The following is an 18,243-nucleotide window of genomic DNA, read 5'->3' as shown; positions in this document are numbered from 1 at the left end:
TTAATTAACAAAGGGTAAAGAATAAAGGGAACAAACGGATTTTTTAAAAACACTGCTTTGAGACAGGCACGTGATTTTGCATTTTGATTTTTTGTTTTATCAGGTAATCTCTCCTGTTTATTTAACTGGTGTGTATGGATGCTTGTCCTGCAAAACTTCAGGTTCTGTGCCTTCCCTTCTTGCACACCCAGCAATCATGCTGAAGTTGGTGAGCATTGTGGGTGTGCAAGAAGGGGTCAGAGATGAGGTGTTGCTCTGTCTATCTTCTTAGCCTTTAGCCTGTGGACTCCTAAGCAAAGGCTGTTGTGAATTTTCCAGAAAAAGGTCTTGGGGTATACATAGGAAACAGGTCCCTCGGGGGATGCGTTTGGTAGTGTGACAGCTGTAGGAGAGTTGGGAGTGTAATTGCACATGACATGGTTACAGTGTAATATACTATTTTGGTTATCCTGGTCTGTATTGCTGCATCCTCTTAGAACGCTTACACTGGAGCTTATTTCAAGCAGCCTCTACGTAGGTCTTTTTGGAAGGACCATACTGAGATATCAAGGACAATAAAGTTGACATTGTGAGGGTTTGAATACCCTTGCAGTGTTGCACTGCTTCAAATCCTACATGAGGCTGGGGCAGAGTTCAGCTTTCTTTGCCTAATAAAATCCTAAAGCTGTCCATGCCCAAGGCAATTAAAACAGCCATTTTCAATGGAAGAATTTTTGGTGTACTAACTCTGAAATTAGTGATCTCGGCTTTTGTTTTGATCTGCAAAACCTGTAAATAAGTGGACCAGCCAAGGCAATAGGCACTGGGGGTCCTGATTCATCTGACTGTTTGAGGTGCGTTGGGTTGTCCCATGTGGCCTCCAGCTGTAGCTCCCACAAGGAATGCATCTCCCAGTAAACCTGTGTCATATCTACTGGTCCTACATAGATGTTTTAGATAGCCTAAGGTGTCTGAAATGACTCTTGCCATGAGTGGTTAGGTAGCTGAGGGAAACTCTGTTTTTCTTCTGTTTCTGCCACTCAGTCACTCTGATGGGATATATTGATTTTTGGGTTTTTTTTCATTATTTTAAATTTTTTCTTTGAGTGGGCTAACACAGGATCTGTGATACTAGGTGAGTCATAGTAAGGGGAATTAAGAACTTGCTGGAGGCTGCAAAAAGTTTTTTAAGTTTTCACTTTCAATCAATTATAAATTTGTGGGATTTGTTGTGATTTCTTTACTCTGCTACTATTTTCCACCAGTTTAAAGCTGGTCTGAAAACAAAACTTGATGCGGAATACTATAAGTCTGCTCTAACGCAGTGCTATAAATGTGTTTGGATTGAGATACAGAAATAAATAACTGTGCGTTGCTCAAATGTAGAAATAAGAATATTTCCAAGTTTGAATAAATAAATGAAATTTAATGCAGTTTGAGGAGAGCCCATGCCAGACTCTGTGCCAATGCAGAGTGTTAATCTGTGATTCTGTGCTCATCTTCGAAAGATTCTGTTGCTTTGGAGGAAATCTGTAGAGTGCCAAAAGCCAGTGGCTTGTGCCATCACTCCAAGGATTATTGTACGTTGAGCTAGGAATATGCTATACATTCTTAACTAAAATGTGTTTGTCTTTATTAGTGTGTTTTCATTGCCTAGCTCGTTCTACAGCATTAAAGGAAAAAAGCTGATAATTCCATCCAGTAGATCTGGTTTTGACCTTACATATACCGATTCTTACAGTGATTGTGAATCCATTGACTTCAGAAACATTACTCCTGATTATACCAGGGTCGTCTCATAATGAGGGGCCAAGGTATTAAATGGAAATGAACCCCATAAAGCCATCAAGCTCAGACCTACTCTGTCCTCACGTGCTTGATCTGAACAATAAGAACTGGTGATTTATAAATCGTGTTGTCTGTTTGCTTCTTCGTCATTTAATTCTTTTTTTCTGTTGAATAAATGAAGATGTTCTGACCTTAACTCATCCCTTGTGAATTTGTTTGAAAAAAGCAGGATAGCTGTACCCCTTAAATGTGCTCGAGCTTTTGTTCAGATTTAGTGAGCGTCATCTTATTTTTTCAAAGGAAACACATTTCACTTGACCTCTAGGATCTGGCAGGACTTGCTGCATCCTCTTTTTCATCACTTTATCTTCATGGCTTTTTTTTTTTTTTCCAATTTTTTTTCTGCATTTTCAGAAGGAAGACTGGCCAATGCACAAACTAGAGTGTTCTGCCATGTGCGCTTTTGGGCAGAACTGGAATCCCTCAGAGACTGTGAGGCTAACGGCGAGGATCCTTGCCAAACAGGTGAGCAGGAGGCTGGACTTGGGAGGTACGTTCCTGTTCTGGGTGCCAGGGAAGGCAGGAAAATGAAAATTGACCGACAGTAACTGTCCCTGCAAAGCACGTACATACTAGCTTCCTGCGTACAACCGGGTGTAATACAGAGCATGAACAGCTGAACAAACTGACCATCGGACCACACTGTCAGGGCCACTATAGTCCAGCTGGAGACTTCTGGGGGAAGATGGCAAAAGGCTATTGAGATTTTAAACTCTGTAGCTATAACCTATGGCCAAGGTACTGTTGAACAAAGTCTGGAAAAGTTTACTGATAGGTGTTTCAAGCCTCTGTTCTGGTAGACTGGAGCTCTTGGTTATGTGTCGGGGCTAGCACTGAGGCCGTGTTGGTGAAGAGAAAGAATGAGACTTGGTATATGTGGTTAAATTCTGAGGAATGCTTCTAGTGTTATCTGTCTGCAGGCACTGACGTCTTTATGAAGCAGTTGCCTGTTTTACTATTTTTCAGCAATATTTGCATAGCATTGTGTAATACATAACTCCCAGTACGTTAGTGAGTCAAGAATACCTCTGAGGTATTCAGGTATAAATGTTTACAATTAGTGGAGTTAACTGGTGATAAACGGAGATTGAGAGAGAAGTCTCAGGACCTTGGTCTTTGGCAAAAAAGAATATTATTTGTAAGGAAGTAAGATTGCAAAGTCAACCTCATTTCAGTGTCCCCTAACTACATGGATACTGAGGATAACACAAGTGTTTACAGGGAGGGGATGGGCTTCATGAGTTTCAAGGTTATTATGCTGTTTATCTTTGTAGAGCTCTAAACTCTCTCCACAAAAACAAATCCTCTTTGAAGCATATTTGTGTGATTGAGGTCTGCTTATGTGACAAGGGCAACCTGGGTACTGTATGTAGTGAGGATTTTGGTGGCCTGCTGGGAAGGTAGCTGCATACTTGCTGTGTGTGTAGATGTGTGTGCGTGAATGTATGTGTGTGTGTCTTAATTAAAGTGTGGTTTAGTGGTGATCCACAAACAAAATCGAATGTTTAATGACAAAAAGTCATTGGAATAAATTTGTGCTTTTACTGCTTACAGGGAGGGGGGAGAACCCTACATGTCATATAAAAGCTAAATATGCAAACCATAGTCCCTGAACCTCAGCTGCTGGGCCACCTGCAAAGCCATATTTAATGGCCAAGATTACAAAGAAGTGGCCTTAGGCCAACAATGGAGCATTGCTTTTGAACTCTGTCAACAGTCAGTTTATTCACTTTCCTCAAAGCGAAGCCTGTCTCCTGCCTGCTTGCTATTGTTAGCAGCTTTCTGAGTGTCTAGAACAAAGCAAATGACATATTTAAAATACTGTTCAGTTTATGTATATAAATTTGATAGGAGTTAATCTTTGGCTGCCTAATTTGGTGCAGAGAGAATATTTCTGTGGCTTTACTAAGGGCAGTCAATTTAACTCATTGCTGTTCAAACTTCTGTAAATTCCATACAGTGTGGATTTGGAGTTATTTTACAGGTAGGAGTTCCTAACTTATGAATGAGCAGACAAAACTGGTAACTTAAAACATTAAGATATTTTCTTGTTGGGTTTTTTTTCCCTTATTGCTAGAAAACTCACCCTGAAAGAACACAGTCGGAGAAGCTGCTTGCTGTAAAAGAATTTGAATCACGTAAGTAAAAAAGGCTCGCAGGTAAACAGAGACAATTATCTATATTCATGATTTGCTTCCTCCTGGCCCCCTCCATCAAAACCTTTCAGAGCATCCCACTCCTGTTGGAGGGAGTAAACAAAGACAATTGTGGTTCCTCATTTTTTTGAAAGTGCAGTGCTCTTATTTCTTTTTTTTTTTTTTCTTGGTTGCTTGTGGGGGCTATGAAACAAGGGTGAAAACCTAGGCAGAATTAATTATGTAGCATACATCCATCTCATGGTTTTTCTGGTACTCTAATGTCTTTTGAGAATTGTAATGTTGTAAAATTAAAATAGCTGGTGTTTGTTACCAGGAGGCATAAAATCAGAGACGGCACAGTTGCTTGATGGTGACAGTGACTAAGGGGCTAATTGCAGAACCCTCTGGACTGTGCTTCAGTATCTGTCACTGCCAGTCAAATCTGACATGTTATATATGATTGTGTTGAAATTCCATGTCCTAAATGCTCCAAAATAATCCAGGGAAGGAGATGAGGCAATGGCTTGCTTTTGACTAGAAGGCTACTGTTTACCTCCAGTGAGGCAGAGTTAGAAACTGAGCAACTAGGGGACTAGTAACCACCCTGGCATAGTTTTCACTGGTCTGTTGTTTCTCTTTCTTGGTGTTCGGGGTAATATACAAGGAGACAATAGGTTTGTATGTTCCCATTTCTCACTCTGATGGCTTCCAAAACCCTTTATAAAATGCTGAATAAATGCAGTCATTGCTGGGACTTGAGGTAGCAGAGCAACCAAGCACAGCAAGATTATGGTCTTATTTGCTTCCTGGACAAAAACTCCTGTCACAGCTGTTGGGACAACTGGGGAAATAAGGGGGAAAAATGCCAACATTTGACTTTGCCTAAGGCAAGGATAATTTTTACAGGTAGGTTAGTAGGACTGAGTTTGAGGAGGCTGGGTAGGTGCTGAAGTAATTTCTGTATATTCTTCTGCATTGCAGCTTGTATTCAATAATTTATTAATTTGGGAGCTAAAAGGCTGAAAGGTTTTTATGTTGCAGTGTCCCCCTTGTCCTCTAGGAGCCCTTGTTTCGTTTCTGGTTTTGTTAGTAAGAACCTTTTGTTCATTCTGCCTTGTTAATTCTCCTCATCTCTCAGCACACCTTCGCCACGTTCAGCAGTTGCCTTGCTCTGTGCAGCACCCTGCACAGGAGAGGAAAAGGCACCTGGCTTTTATAGTAACAGCTCAACATTTCTGACTTGTTCTAATTCTCATGAAATTGTCCTATTTCATTTTCTGCAGTATTTTTTGTGACTGTCCTGTTATTTGCATCTGCTCTTAGAAATAATTTCCCTCCTTCTTCCACTGTTGTGCAGCCTTTTCTCTTCCTGCAGGTTTTTCTCTCCACTATTATTTTGAGTTGGAGAGGGCAAACTGATAATTTGCTGGCTCTGTTAGAGAAGGAATGAGTTGGTGATACTGCCACTGTGAGAAAGAGGATTAGCAAAAAACTTTCAAACACTCTGCTCTTGAGGAGAGAGAAGGGACCAGGACTGTATGGTCAATCACCTAGCTGGCTCTGCATGCACCAGCCAGAAAAAGGTTCAGTGGCCATAGCTTTGGCTAGAACCTGTCATGGGCCTGAGGGTAAATCTCTGAACAAACTATATGGGAGTACGCTTGGCAGGTGTGTCAGGACAACTCCGCTGATGTTCCTGCTGTCTCCTATTATCCTTAGATATCTGCGGCTTAAGTGCACCTCTGTTGGTGGTCACCCTCCAGCCCATGGAGACATGGACATTCTCAGGTGGCTCATAAGGTCGTGTTAGACAGCTGAGGATAGCTACCCACAGTTGATAGATTTCTAGAGGGCCAGGGCTGGCTGGTCTGTTTGCCAGGGTTAACAAATGCATTTTAAACACTGTAACGCTTCTCCCAAGTAAGGGAAACTTGTGTCCAATTACCTGCTAACGTAAAGATGTTAGAAATGCTTTTTAATCCTGCATGTTCTTGTAGCGCACGTGTGGCTTTGTCTGAAGCAGCATTACATTTATGGAAGAACAGACACTTCTTGCAGTACTTCCAACTAGCTGTTCCTTGAGGGGTTTCTGTTTAAGTCTGGGCCTGTTCTAACCTAAGTCTAGCTGCAGTTCACGGGGGAGTGTTCCTGTTACTGAAATGGAATGTATTCTTTGTCCACAGACCTTGACAAACTAGACAATGAAAAGAGAGAGCTGATTCAGAACGACATTGCTGCTCTTCATCACTTTTACTCAAAGCACTTGGAGTACCCTGACAATGCTGCCCTTGTAGTTCTCTTTGCACAAGTAAGTTGGCTAGAACATAGCCTGCTTAGGTGGATAGTGCTGTAGGATTTTAGCCTTTGTGAAAGGGGAAAAATGTTAAAGGCAATAGAAATGATAGCTCTTTGCTTATCTTCGGGAGAGCCGAGTGTGCTTGATGGAGAAGATCCACTTCCTTGAGCGGAAGTGGCTGGACATGCCCCATTTCAGTGATGAGGGGAGAGACTTTTTTCTGCAAACTTTTAATTAGGGGCTTCTCAAACACTCAGGAAAAGGGGAAACGGCCATTATTAGACCCTGTCAAAGTTAGGCTTCTTGTGGGCCAAGTGTAGTGCAGCTGTTGTTGGACTTGCATGGAAGGCTGCTGGTCTGAGACCCTGCAGAGGCAAAATCCTTCATTCAGGCTTCAAACTTGTGGAAATCCTTGCTGGTCAGGTCATCATTGTGATTGACCTTCATAGGGAGTAAACTTCAGAGAAGTAGAAAGAGCAGTCTGAAACTTTTATCTGGCGTGTGGCTTTTAAATGCAGTCAGGTAGTTTGGTCATCTGAAGAGATGAAGAAAAGGCAGGATGTCTTCTTAGGTACCTTCTGAAATGTGTCGCCTCTTTTTTTCTCACCTGCTTTTCGTACGCATCTAAATTGAATGTATTGTAGCGGACGGAATAACACACCAGTGGAATACTGAAAGATCCATTTTCTTCTTTTTCCTCCTGTACTTCAAAATAAGCTTTTTTAAGCTTAAACATCTGAGTTAAAAGTTTAATTTTTTTGAGATGGGGACAAATGTTGACTGCTGTGATGAAAGCAAAGATTGCAATACCCTGGTTGATAGAGCTGGGCATCTACCAGCGAGGAGACACAGTTGCTATCACCTTAATACAGAGGTACTGTTATTTTGTAGGGGAATGATTCTTTAGCATGTTTAACACCTGCTCATCATCCATTCTGTCGTTCTTAATTATACATTTCTCTTCAATGAAAAGTTTTTTCTGATTTGAAGACTTTACAATTTATGTTTGTCAGAAATACTTTAAAGATATCAGTACATCCAGTTTCTTCTGGTGTTTCTGAATACTTTTCTTAGAATGTAGCTGAAATTCCCAAAGGTTACGTGATTTTGGGGTATAATGACATTCCCTTCGTATTCTGGGGACCAGCTCCACCAGATCATGGTACGTTAACTGACTTCTGTGGACTGCTGACTCCCAGATCTGATATTCCATCCGATCTTCTCTGTAGATGTCTGTTGTCACCTTTCGGTGTCACCTTAATCTCTTTCTGATCATCTGACAACTATCTGCCACTGAGGGCATTGCAATTCTTCGAACTAAAAGCTCCAAAGCTCATCTGGATCATCATTTGTCTGATGTTGCTTATTACTCAACACAGCTAAGGTGTAACTGGTCCTTTTGAGTGGAGAAAAGATTTTTGTACAAACCATTCTTGCCTTTCACCGCTCTCTTTCCCAGCTGTTGGCATCATGCTACTCTCTTTTGTCCTTGTGGAACATAGCTCTCGAGTCTGGACCTCTACCTCCTCAGTCTCACCTTGTCATATTCTTCAAACAGTATCTCTTGCCTCAAGTTCCAGCATGGCATGCTTTCCTTGAAGACCTTCATGATTTTTTGCCCCCCTTTTGCACATGTTCTCTTTTCCACCATTGGGAACAACCCCGCGCTCTAGTTTTCTTGCTTTTGTCTCTTTACTCCCTCCATGTTGCCTTTTTTAGTCATGCATTCATCTGGTGAAACCAGTGGTATCTCATCCCTTCTAATTCTTCCTCTTGTATCATTTCTGGTATGATGCATTCAAGAAGTGGGTTGTCTCTGGCTTAGTGGAGGGGAGTTGATGATAACTCACTGCATGTTTTTAAATATTTCCCTGTGATTCAGAACCATCAAGCTGTTCTTCATGTCAGCCTTTGTAGCCTTATGTTCTTACTTGCTGTTGATATAATCTTTCCCTTCTATTGTTTTTGTATTCAGCAATTACATTTTGGTTTTGATTCAGGTATGCTCATACATTGGCTAGTGCAGTAGCATGCTTATCTTGAGAGGCAGGGAGCCTTTGGATGCTACCTTGCTAAAAATAGCAGGATAAAGATCAAGCAAAGATAGAAGGATGCCAGTGAGTGAATCAGAGAAACAGGACACTTTCCTTAATCATGAACTCATCCTGAACAGTTCATTCCCGAGGAGTGGCTTTGGGAGGTATTTGTATCTTTCTAAAATCCAGTCCGAGCTGTGTTCCAACTTGTGGGGCATGTCATTATTGGTAGCATTTGTTGTCAACTCTTACCCTTCCAGAGCAAATACTTACACCATACTTGATTGACTGTTCCTGCGCCTGTTGTAGCTTCAGCTGGACTCGGCCATGGGACAGTAGTTGTTTTAGTGCTTTTCTGGTACTTCTGTCAACATTTTGATGATTGTAGGGAGATGTTGGCGTTGGGTTCTTTTATTGTTGGCATGTATGTGACTCACAATGAAAGTGGAATAAAGTACTTGATTGAGGTGTGTTTTGGTCACTTAAAGTCACAGAAGCTACATGAAACAAAGCTGAAATTCCTGGAAGATTCCCTTATTAGTGACAGTGAAAGAAGGAGAAGGTTTTAAAACCTGCCTGAATTTATTATATAAGAAAGATTTGTGAACAAGCTCTTTTGATCCTATGTCTGTTTAAATTGGGACTAGACTTCCTGTCATACTCCGTCCTTTTTCTGTCCCCTCCTATTCTATGTCTTTATTAGGTTCGAGTCTTTCTCACTGCCTTGGTTGTTCTTTATATGTGCTTTAGCTGTAGCTGATATGCGCAGCTTTTGATGACAGATGCCATTGTGGCAAGTCTCTGTAACATATGCTCCGTTAAAGCTCTGTGCTGCCCCAGCCCGGCTGAGTTCACTGTTGTTCATCCCTGCATTGCTCCTTGCATGTGTAGATCTGCTTCGGCCCTTTACTTGTCGTGGCCAAATGAAGTCTCCCTGCCCTGTCAATGTCAGGCTTTGTTTCACGCTTGCAATGTTCTTGCTTTGTCTGACACTTTTTTTTGCGCTCTTTTCAAGCCCTATTTCTCTTGGTTGGTCTTCCAAGGAGCAGTCCCCTAGATGTTGTGTCCTGAGCAGGTGTAAGTGTTGGATGGTCAGTTCTTTAGTGTCCTGCACATTCCTTTGGATAGGGACTTTGTCCTCGCTTCACTTTTTGCTGTTTTGTGTAGCTCCCCATGAGTACTGCTGAGGTGGAAAGCAAATTGTAAGCAAATTAATGCAATTGACTTTGAAGTATGAGAATGTGACATGTGAGTGTGGAGTACTTAGCTGACCAAAAGCTGATGTAGACTCTTTCTCTTTTTCCTTAGGTTAACTGTAATGGCTTCACAATTGAAGATGAAGAACTCTCTCATTTGGGATCAGCCATATTTCCTGAGTAGGTTTATTTTAATATTTTTAAAAGTAAATTTAACTTGGTTAAAACCAAACAAAGGTTCTTGCACATGTATGGAAGTAGATCTCTACTGAAAGAGATGTAATTAAACACTTCATTTGTCTTGTTTTAAATATCTTTAAGTAGCTAAGAAAATCTGGCCAACGATTTGCAGCAGGGTTTTTTTTTAAAAAAAATAAATCAGGTAATTTTGGTAAAATTGCACTTGTACTTTGTTTTGAAGCTTAGATTGTGAACTATATGCAGGTTGGTAGGAAACAATTACTTACTTAGCTAGCAGATTCTGGACAGGGACATCATGCAATGATCAAAGCGAAATGAAAAGGATTGCAGGTGACTTGCTCTATTCACAACTTTCTGTTTTGGCTGGGTATAATCCTTCACCTGGTGTTCTCTGAACAACATCCCTTCTACCTTTGTTCCTTGGCAAACAGTAAATCCCTTTCATAACTTCTTTCAGCCTCTTCAGATGTTTTAAAAACTGCGATGCTTTATGTCGCTATGACAGTGGGGAAAAAAAAACAAACCAAAACCGTACAAGCTTCTTAGCTTTGCAAATAAACTGCAGATGTAAAGTGTTAACTGCAGTTTGTGGATGGGGGAGCACAGCTCTCTTTAAGGCTGAGGAACATTTCTTCTATTTAAGTCTGCCCTTCCCACTTAATGTTGTAGCAAAGGAGGATATTTTCTGCCCCTGTTCTTTGCAAACTGCGTGCTGAAAGTATTATCACTGTCTGCTTAGGTTGACTTCCTTGTGAGGCATAGATTTCTAGTAGCTTATCTGTGTCAAAGTAATCTGAAACTTACAGATGCCCAGTTAAAAGCAGGACCTGATTTTGCTAAGTGCTGCATACAGACAATAGCAGATAGTCCTTGCTTCACAGATTCTCCTTCTTCAGGCAGGTCTGTCTGAATTCCATATCCCTGACATAAAGATTGGAAATTAAGGCCTTGAAATGCCCAGGATCAGAGTCATGGTGGGAAGAGGAGAGTATTAAACCAGGATGTTCTGGAAACATGTCCAACACCATCCTTTGTTTGTAAACGCTCAGCATGCAAGAGCCGGATCTTTCCTACTTAACAGTTATGCTTATGAGCTAAAAAGACTGAAGAGACAATTATTATTTTGCTAGATTAGAAGAGAAATAATTAAAATTATATATTTATCTCAAATAAACAGCAAATTGCACTTTCTTGAAGCTTGGTAGTAAGGGGGGGTGTACTTTTCTCTAGCAGTCCAAGTTTTTATGTAAGTCTTGTCCTGTTACAACAGAGATCTCTTCCCTCCCACTTGAAACGTGGAAGCTGTTTACATTTGCACAGAAGCCAGCTAAAATTTTAACACCCATCTTAAGTTGGAATGCAAAGATAACTTTTGTTTTCCTGTATTTGCTTGTTTCCTTTAGGTTAAATGTTTCTCTCTCTTTCTCCTCTGAGGAAAATAGTCTGTCTGTCATAGGTTAACTATCAACATCCTATTTAGGCACCTATGTGAGCACGACTTTCAGCTGTCTGTAGCACTATAAGAATGGGAAAATAACTTGCCTAGTCCTGCAATAATAGGATTTAAAAATTGTAATGATTCATTAGCTCAGCCATTTTCCATATCATTAGAATAAATAACACTACCACAGATTTTCCCAAGGTTACCTTCATGTTAAGCCCGAGAATAAAAACAGCTTACAGAGACTCACTCAGTCTTTCAGACTTACTTGTTTTATGAAGTGGTGCTTAACTTTTTGCCCGTTGTTTTGGTGGTGGTGGGGGAAAAGGTTTACTCTTCTACTTTTACAGTGTTGCATTGATGAACCATAGCTGTTGCCCAAATGTGATTGTGACTTACAAGGGGACCTTGGCTGAAGTCAGAGCTGTTAAAGAGATTGAGCCAGGAGAAGAGGTAAATGCACTGTGTTTGTACTCTGTATGCAGGCATCCTAAAAGTAGGATCCATTCTACTTTTCAGGATTCATTTCAATTAGATGACAATTTAATGGTAGGGAGGAAGGATCTCTTGTTTCTCAGAGAAGTGCAAGATGTTGCTTTGGAAAAGTTGGAGTGGCTCCGGAGAACTGAAGTGATTCTCAGAGGCAGTATCCTATTTTGTGCTAAAGCAAGGGATGGGCACCTGCAGCAGTCACTGTGTATCTGCTAGCCTCAGTCTTCACTTTACCCATCTGTAAAATGAGGCTGAGTTTACTGATGTTTGGCTGGTGCTTTGAAATTCCAACATCAAAGCAAATTATTACTGCTATTATAGTTCCCAGTATAATAGTAATGTATTGAAATTGAAGCCAGAATAAACAAGGTAAATGGGTACAGATAAGTCCTCTGACTTCTGTTTGGACAGAGCATCCACAAAACATGGGACTCGGTCATATCACCTCAGCAGCGTTAGCTAGGAAATCGCAGAACAAGAGTGTGTTTTTAGGTGGAGTGAAGCTGAACAGTGATGGATAAAATTCTGTGAAATTGAGTAAGGCTCTGGGTTTACCTTGAAACTTTCTCAATCAAATCATGAACTTGGCAGAGAGTCTGCTTTTTGCTTTAAAAATTAAAAAAAAAAGAAAAAAGATGTCAAGCAGAGTTGAGGATGTTCAAATATCTGCAGGGGATGAAGATACGGAACATTCTCTCTGGGGATGGAGTTTGCGTAGAGTTACAATGGCTCATTTATTAATGTTAATTTAGCAGGCAAGGTTAATGCTGACTAAAATACGTTTTGATTTTGATAACTCCTACTGCTTTCTGAAGTATGTGATACCAGTTTTGAAGAGGGGGAGAGAGGTTATTTTTATGGATTACAGCTGTTCACCATTGTGAACAAAGCGAGTTTAGTTGCTGGAGCCAAAGGTGAATGACTCAGGTGAGCAACTTCTTTTTATGCCATTTACTAACGATGATTTGTCTGTGATGTTGGCAGTCACTGCAAATGCATTGTGGTAATGGACAAGGACTGATCCTGGTTTTGGAATTTTACTGTGGAATCCCGGACATTTTCAGCATTTCTGGGGAGGGCTTACTGTGAGAGGTAGAGATGTGGAGTATTTACCTTACTTGACATCTTCTATTGATTGAGTTGTGTCTTAGAACCTGCATCAGTTCTCCAGGACCTCATGGCTTTTGTGCATTTGCTTTTCTGACACTTTGAGAATTTTATAAACGTGAGCTCATGGTTTTGCTTGGACTATGTGCAGTCTTATGGCCTGTGTCTCCATCTTCAGGTTCAATGTAGTCATTGCATCACAACATTTTTAAAGTTTTTGCTGTAAAGGCGGTTCCTGTGTTTTGCATGCTTTGAAAATGGGGCAGGGAGGAGAGGAGTGTGAGGGGAAAATGTGAGATCACACAGAGTAAGAAGAACATGTACTGTATGAAATTACATGCACGTTTTACTTTAAAGAAGAAAGAAACCTTAAGCATAAAGACTGAGCAAAACATTTCAAATAACTATCAATGAGGAAATCGAACTAAAGCTGTTCCTTGGTCTGCAAAATGATCAACTGCACTGTGCACGTGACATGTTTCTTGGAGGCGATCTCATTTTAAAAACAGAGCATTAAAGCTAGTTGCAGGGGTTCTTTTCTAAAGACCATTGAAGTAGAGGAAAACTTAAGAATAGTGTATGTGAAGAGCCTTTAAAATGTTCAAAAGCAGGTTTTCTTTGCTTTAAAATATTGCTGCTGAAGTAAATCTGATATTCATTCTCCTAGAACTGGAGCACTGGGCCTCTCTTCTTTTCAGAGATCTAAAGGTCTTGTCCTAAGTTTCTAAAGCTACTAGTGACTGCTGTTGCCCCAATTTTTGTAGGTTTTCAGAAAGAAAAATTTGAGATTCCAGCTTCCAAAAAACCAGGCCACTGTAATTTATCCTAAGCTGGATACCTGAAATCATTATTTTACTTCTAAAAAGTAGGCATCTCTTTGTAGTCTGACAGCAGCCTGAGATTTATGCTGTGATAGTTTCCTTATCCACACCTGAATCTTGCTGTCCTGGGTTTAAGCCAGGGTAATATTTGAGGGAAATTCCATAATGAATAGGAAAGGAAACACTTCTCTGTCAGATTGCATTCACAAATGGCAACTTGTGATGCTGCTGAGAGGCTTGGAATGTGAGGAAACAGGCAGGCGATGTGGCTGCAGGGATCCACAAGTTGCATGAATAGATAGTCGTCATACTATGTATACTAGTGGTGATAAATACATATAGTTATACTGCTTTTCACTGACTGTGGTGTTTTTACCATATAGGTTTTTACCAGCTACATTGACCTGTTGTATCCCACAGAAGACAGAAATGACCGGTTAAGAGACTCATATTTCTTTAATTGTGATTGCAGGGAGTGCATTACAAAAGAAAAGGTAATAAAATTGGTGTGAAATGCGCTTCTGACTGTCAAGGCACCTACTCAAGTCCTTAAATGCAGTATTCCATCTGGTTTAATTATGTTTTGGAAAATAGAATAATAGGGGTGGTGGTTTTGTTTTTCTGTCTAGAAGACTTTCTGATACTCATTCTTTCCACTGTAATCATGACATCAGGAAATTTCCTGGTGGAGGCCTGTTTAAAGTTAAGCTACAAAGCAAAGATGAAAACTTTGTTAAAAGAAGTAGATAATTATACTGTGTCTCCACTACCTGGCCAAAAGAATTTAGCTCAGAACTCGGGGGTTTTTGTAACTGTATGTTTTCTTCCAACTCCCAGCGAGTGAATCTTGCTTGGGGCATGTCTGGTGTCCTTTTCCGGGGTCGAGCCCTGCAGTTCCTGGTTTGGGACGTCTCAGTCAATTCTAGGTGATGTTGTATGACATTGCGGGATGGTTTGGAGACGCAGCAAAGTCTGTGAAACTGGCTTTCCTGCAATGGCACCATATCGGTCTTCTCACGGCCAGCGTGGTCCTGGGTCACAGTCCCTTGTGATATGCAGGCCAGATTTATGTTCATCAGATGTCATCTGGTGCCCTTCAAAGGACAAAGGCAGTGTTCCTTAAAACAAGGTGTTAGTTATTTTGAAGAAAAGCACTTATGGGGCCGAGGGGGGGAGGGTACTCAAACCCAACAGATACTGGAACAACTGTGCCTGTGCAACCATTTGGACCTCCTTCACTGGAGGTCCTAGGAGAATTGAGCTTTGTGTGGCTCATCTGTCATACCAGCCGAGATCAGTCTGGCTGGCATAATCTGATCCTTAAGTTCCAGATCATTTTTCCTCCCATTTTCACAAAGGTGTTCTTTTAGGACCTGCTTTATCAACTCCTTCCTCTTAACAGTGTCATCTTTTGCAAATTTTTTTTCCAAATAGTACCCAATATTCTTGTTGGAGGCCGTTCTGTTGATACCGTAGTTGTGTTTTTCCCTGCAGTTACCTTGATAATTTTGCCGCTGAGTTTAACGAAGCCAGGATTTCATCTGTGATTTCTAACAACGTGCTACTATTGGAATCACCTGTCACTCAGCCTCCTTCAGCTCTGGAAAGAGTCCCCTGTAGCCCTCTCAACTGGCAGATGAAATTAGAAAGGCAAAAGAAATCTAGCAACAATGTGAGGCTTAAACAGCAAAAGATTGTCTTCGGATTGCGGCTGACCCTTGATGAAGTAGTAAGTTAGACAGAAAGATAAGAGTAAGTGGAGCTGTCCAGCAGAAATAACAAAATACACGGGCCTGTGCTTTTGTCTGTAGGTTTGAAGGATCCTTTTTTGTATGTAATATTGTCTCATTTTCCACTGAGCTAGTGCTTGGTGGTAAGCCTAAGGTATTTGGGCTTTTCTAGCCTTAAAACTAAATTTGTTTTAATCCCTAATCTCTCGGAAGCAGTGAAATTTCCTATGTAAAACTGCTTTCATCACAAAATCGAAAAGCTCTTGGATCTTTCAAAAGAAAGGGACTTCGTGGAAGTAGAGAATGGCAGATGAACTGGAAGGCAGAGAGGATTCTAGGATTCCCAGCCAAGGCTTTAGAGAAAAATTGCAGGTGCGCATTTCTACCTTTGTTTTTACATTCTTTGAAGAGCTTAAGTTCCCATCTGTGTCTTTTTATTAGAGTAATTTTGTGTAGCAGGTGCACTTTAATTTGTAGGGCTTGGAACCTGCATTTGTAATGTCCATTGTGTTTCCTTCAGGATAAAGAGAAACTGGAAATCCGCAAGCTGAGTGATCCTCCATCAGCAGAGGTGGTACGGGACATGATCAAATATGCCAGGAACGTGATTGAGGAATTCAGGCGAGCCAAACACTACAAATATATCCTTTGTCTCACCCTAAAATCTTGACCTAAAAATCTTACCTGCTGGATTGCAGTTACCTGCAGGAGAAATACTGTGACCAGTAGAAGTTAAGCATACGTCTGTCCTCTTTGTGGTTGAGGAGTTGTCCGTGGAGACAAGGGGCAGTTTCACCTTGCAGGTGTTGTGGGATTGTGAGACCCTGTGTTTGTTCCTTCCTTCCTTCAGTTCTCAGTTTCTAAGAGTGCAGCGTATGGCTGTCTCCGCATAACAAGCCAGAGACTGGAACGAGCATAGGTGTGTGCATGTGTGAGTCTACTGCAGTATTGCCCAGTTTTGAGAGACTGCGTGTGAGGCTGCAGCTATTGCTGATGGTCACAAGCCGAACTGTTGTAACAATGGCATGGTGTGGACAAAAATGCAAGATTCATTGGTCCAGAAGCAGACCGGGCTATCTCATGCCTGATTCAGTACCCACTGCGTGGGGAATTTCGCTCCCCCTTCTTCTGACACATTGCTGGTGTGGTGATGATGATTCAGGAAAGCTGCTTTTTTTGTTTCTTTTTAAATCTGAAAGCTAGTTTGGTAGAATATCTGCGTAGGAGGGGGAATAATCTCATGAGCAGAATACCTCTGAGTATAGAATATCTCTCGGAGTAGCTCAGGGGTTGTAGCATAGATGCTTTGATGCTGTTTGGGAGAAAAGAGGACTTCTCAGAACCGTTCTGAACAAGTTTAAGTCAGTTCTTCTTTGGCATTACCAGGTAGTTGTCTAATCACAGACCCTTTTACTTATTGGATTCCTTGACTTCTTCATACCTCCTAGTGAATTACTGGAGATCTGTGAACTCAGCCTGGACAAGATGGGTGCGGTGTTTGAAGACAGTAATGTTTATATGTTACACATGATGTACCAGGCCATGGGCGTCTGTCTCTATGTGCAGGACTGGGAAGGTGCACTACGTTATGGGCAAAAAATTATCAGACCATACAGGTAAATATGAGACTTTAATTTTTTAGTGCTCTAATTCAGTAATCTGAATAATTCAAAACATGTTTGGGCAGAGATCACCTCTCTCAGTACATATTGAATAAACACGCTACCCATGACATCACTACTCAAAAAGGAGTGTTTAAATGCTGGGACAGATTTTGTTGCTGTCAAAGTGTGGTCTGCAATATATAGCAGAAGGTGACTGAAATCTTTGCGTTGAGTTGTCAAGATAAGTTTGTACCACCTTGGGTACTGTGCTAGTTCTGCTTACCTAGATAAATACTGTTGTTGGGTATTTTTAATATCCTAATACTTTACTAAAGTAGAGCTTCGAATTGCATCTGCAGTCGATATTTTGTAGAAGGTAATGGAGGCAAAACCGGCTGTTGCTGTCAGCTTCCCGCCCTCTCCCAGTCCTTTCTCTCCCCAGTAGCACAGCATTCCTGGTTGCAGGAGAGCAGAGCCGTGTCCCAGGGCTGGGGCCGAGCAGCAGAGGGAGCCGGAGCTGAGCTCAGCTCCTGCACTGGGAGGCTGTGGGTGCCCTGATGTCCCAGATCTCCACCGCCCTATAGCTGGAGGCATGGGAGAATGTGCTGCCTGAAGCCCTGTGTGGGACAAAGGCAGCATGCAGCCTCTGCTGGAAAAAATGAATACTCTCTCCGATAAATTTTTCTGTGTTTTTACAGTAGTGATCTCCTTCATTAGAGCCAGCCAGTTACATGCTGTATCTGATCCTGCCGTGAATCTCCCAAGCAGGTTCTCATCTTGAGATGTGACTTTCTTGCCAGCTGGGGGGAGTGCTAGTGAACCTCTCCCTTTGGAGCAGATGCCAACGTAAAGTCACAGATCACTTGGCAGAGAGCAGCGATACAAAGAAGGAGCCAACATTCCCCCCCCCGGGGGCTCAGTACTATTTATCTTCCCTGGGACTTGCCCAGCTCCTCTGGCTCCGAGCCTGGCATTCCAGGTCAGCTCAGCTGAACTGGACTCCGCTAGCTCAGTGTGTGCAAGTACAGAATGGCATGTGCGCTGGACGCGCTGCTGAGGGCCCCTCGCTTTCCATTAAAGACCAGCTATTGTGGAACAGGCAGAGTTACTTCTGTGGGTGTAGGGTGGCTCCAAAAACTCATAACAATGCAGTCTCTTTCTGTAGCTGGCTAGATTAAAACTAGTGGCAGAAAGTCCTTGCCATCTGACAGCTGTTCAGAGGCATATGGTAGTTTCAGTTCAATTCCCAATTGATAGGCGTCCCCATCCCAGACACAATTGGCACTGACTCTTGGCAGTCATGGCAGAGGGGGTGAGCGCTGAATGGGCAGGGGCAACGAGAGGCAGCTTCTTG

General features: G+C 41.7%; 1 protein-coding gene across 1 annotated transcript in view; it reads left to right on the top strand.

Annotated features, from left to right (window-relative positions):
- Positions 1 to 18,243, top strand: part of SMYD2 (SET and MYND domain containing 2) — a 69,393-nt gene that overhangs the window by 48,509 nt on the left and 2,641 nt on the right. The window contains exons 3-10 of the mRNA XM_009888517.1: positions 2,182 to 2,292; positions 3,905 to 3,965; positions 6,149 to 6,273; positions 9,606 to 9,673; positions 11,486 to 11,588; positions 13,939 to 14,049; positions 15,806 to 15,926; positions 16,727 to 16,901. Of these exons, the coding sequence (XP_009886819.1) occupies positions 2,182 to 2,292; positions 3,905 to 3,965; positions 6,149 to 6,273; positions 9,606 to 9,673; positions 11,486 to 11,588; positions 13,939 to 14,049; positions 15,806 to 15,926; positions 16,727 to 16,901 (875 nt within the window). The remainder of the gene's footprint in view (positions 1 to 2,181; positions 2,293 to 3,904; positions 3,966 to 6,148; positions 6,274 to 9,605; positions 9,674 to 11,485; positions 11,589 to 13,938; positions 14,050 to 15,805; positions 15,927 to 16,726; positions 16,902 to 18,243) is intronic.

Source organism: Charadrius vociferus, unplaced genomic scaffold, assembly GCF_000708025.1.
Source record: "Charadrius vociferus isolate BGI_N301 unplaced genomic scaffold, ASM70802v2 scaffold340, whole genome shotgun sequence".
Classification (NCBI taxonomy): domain Eukaryota; kingdom Metazoa; phylum Chordata; class Aves; order Charadriiformes; family Charadriidae; genus Charadrius; species Charadrius vociferus.
Note: the sequence above shows the minus strand (reverse complement) of the source record. Positions and strands in the feature narration are given on the sequence as shown.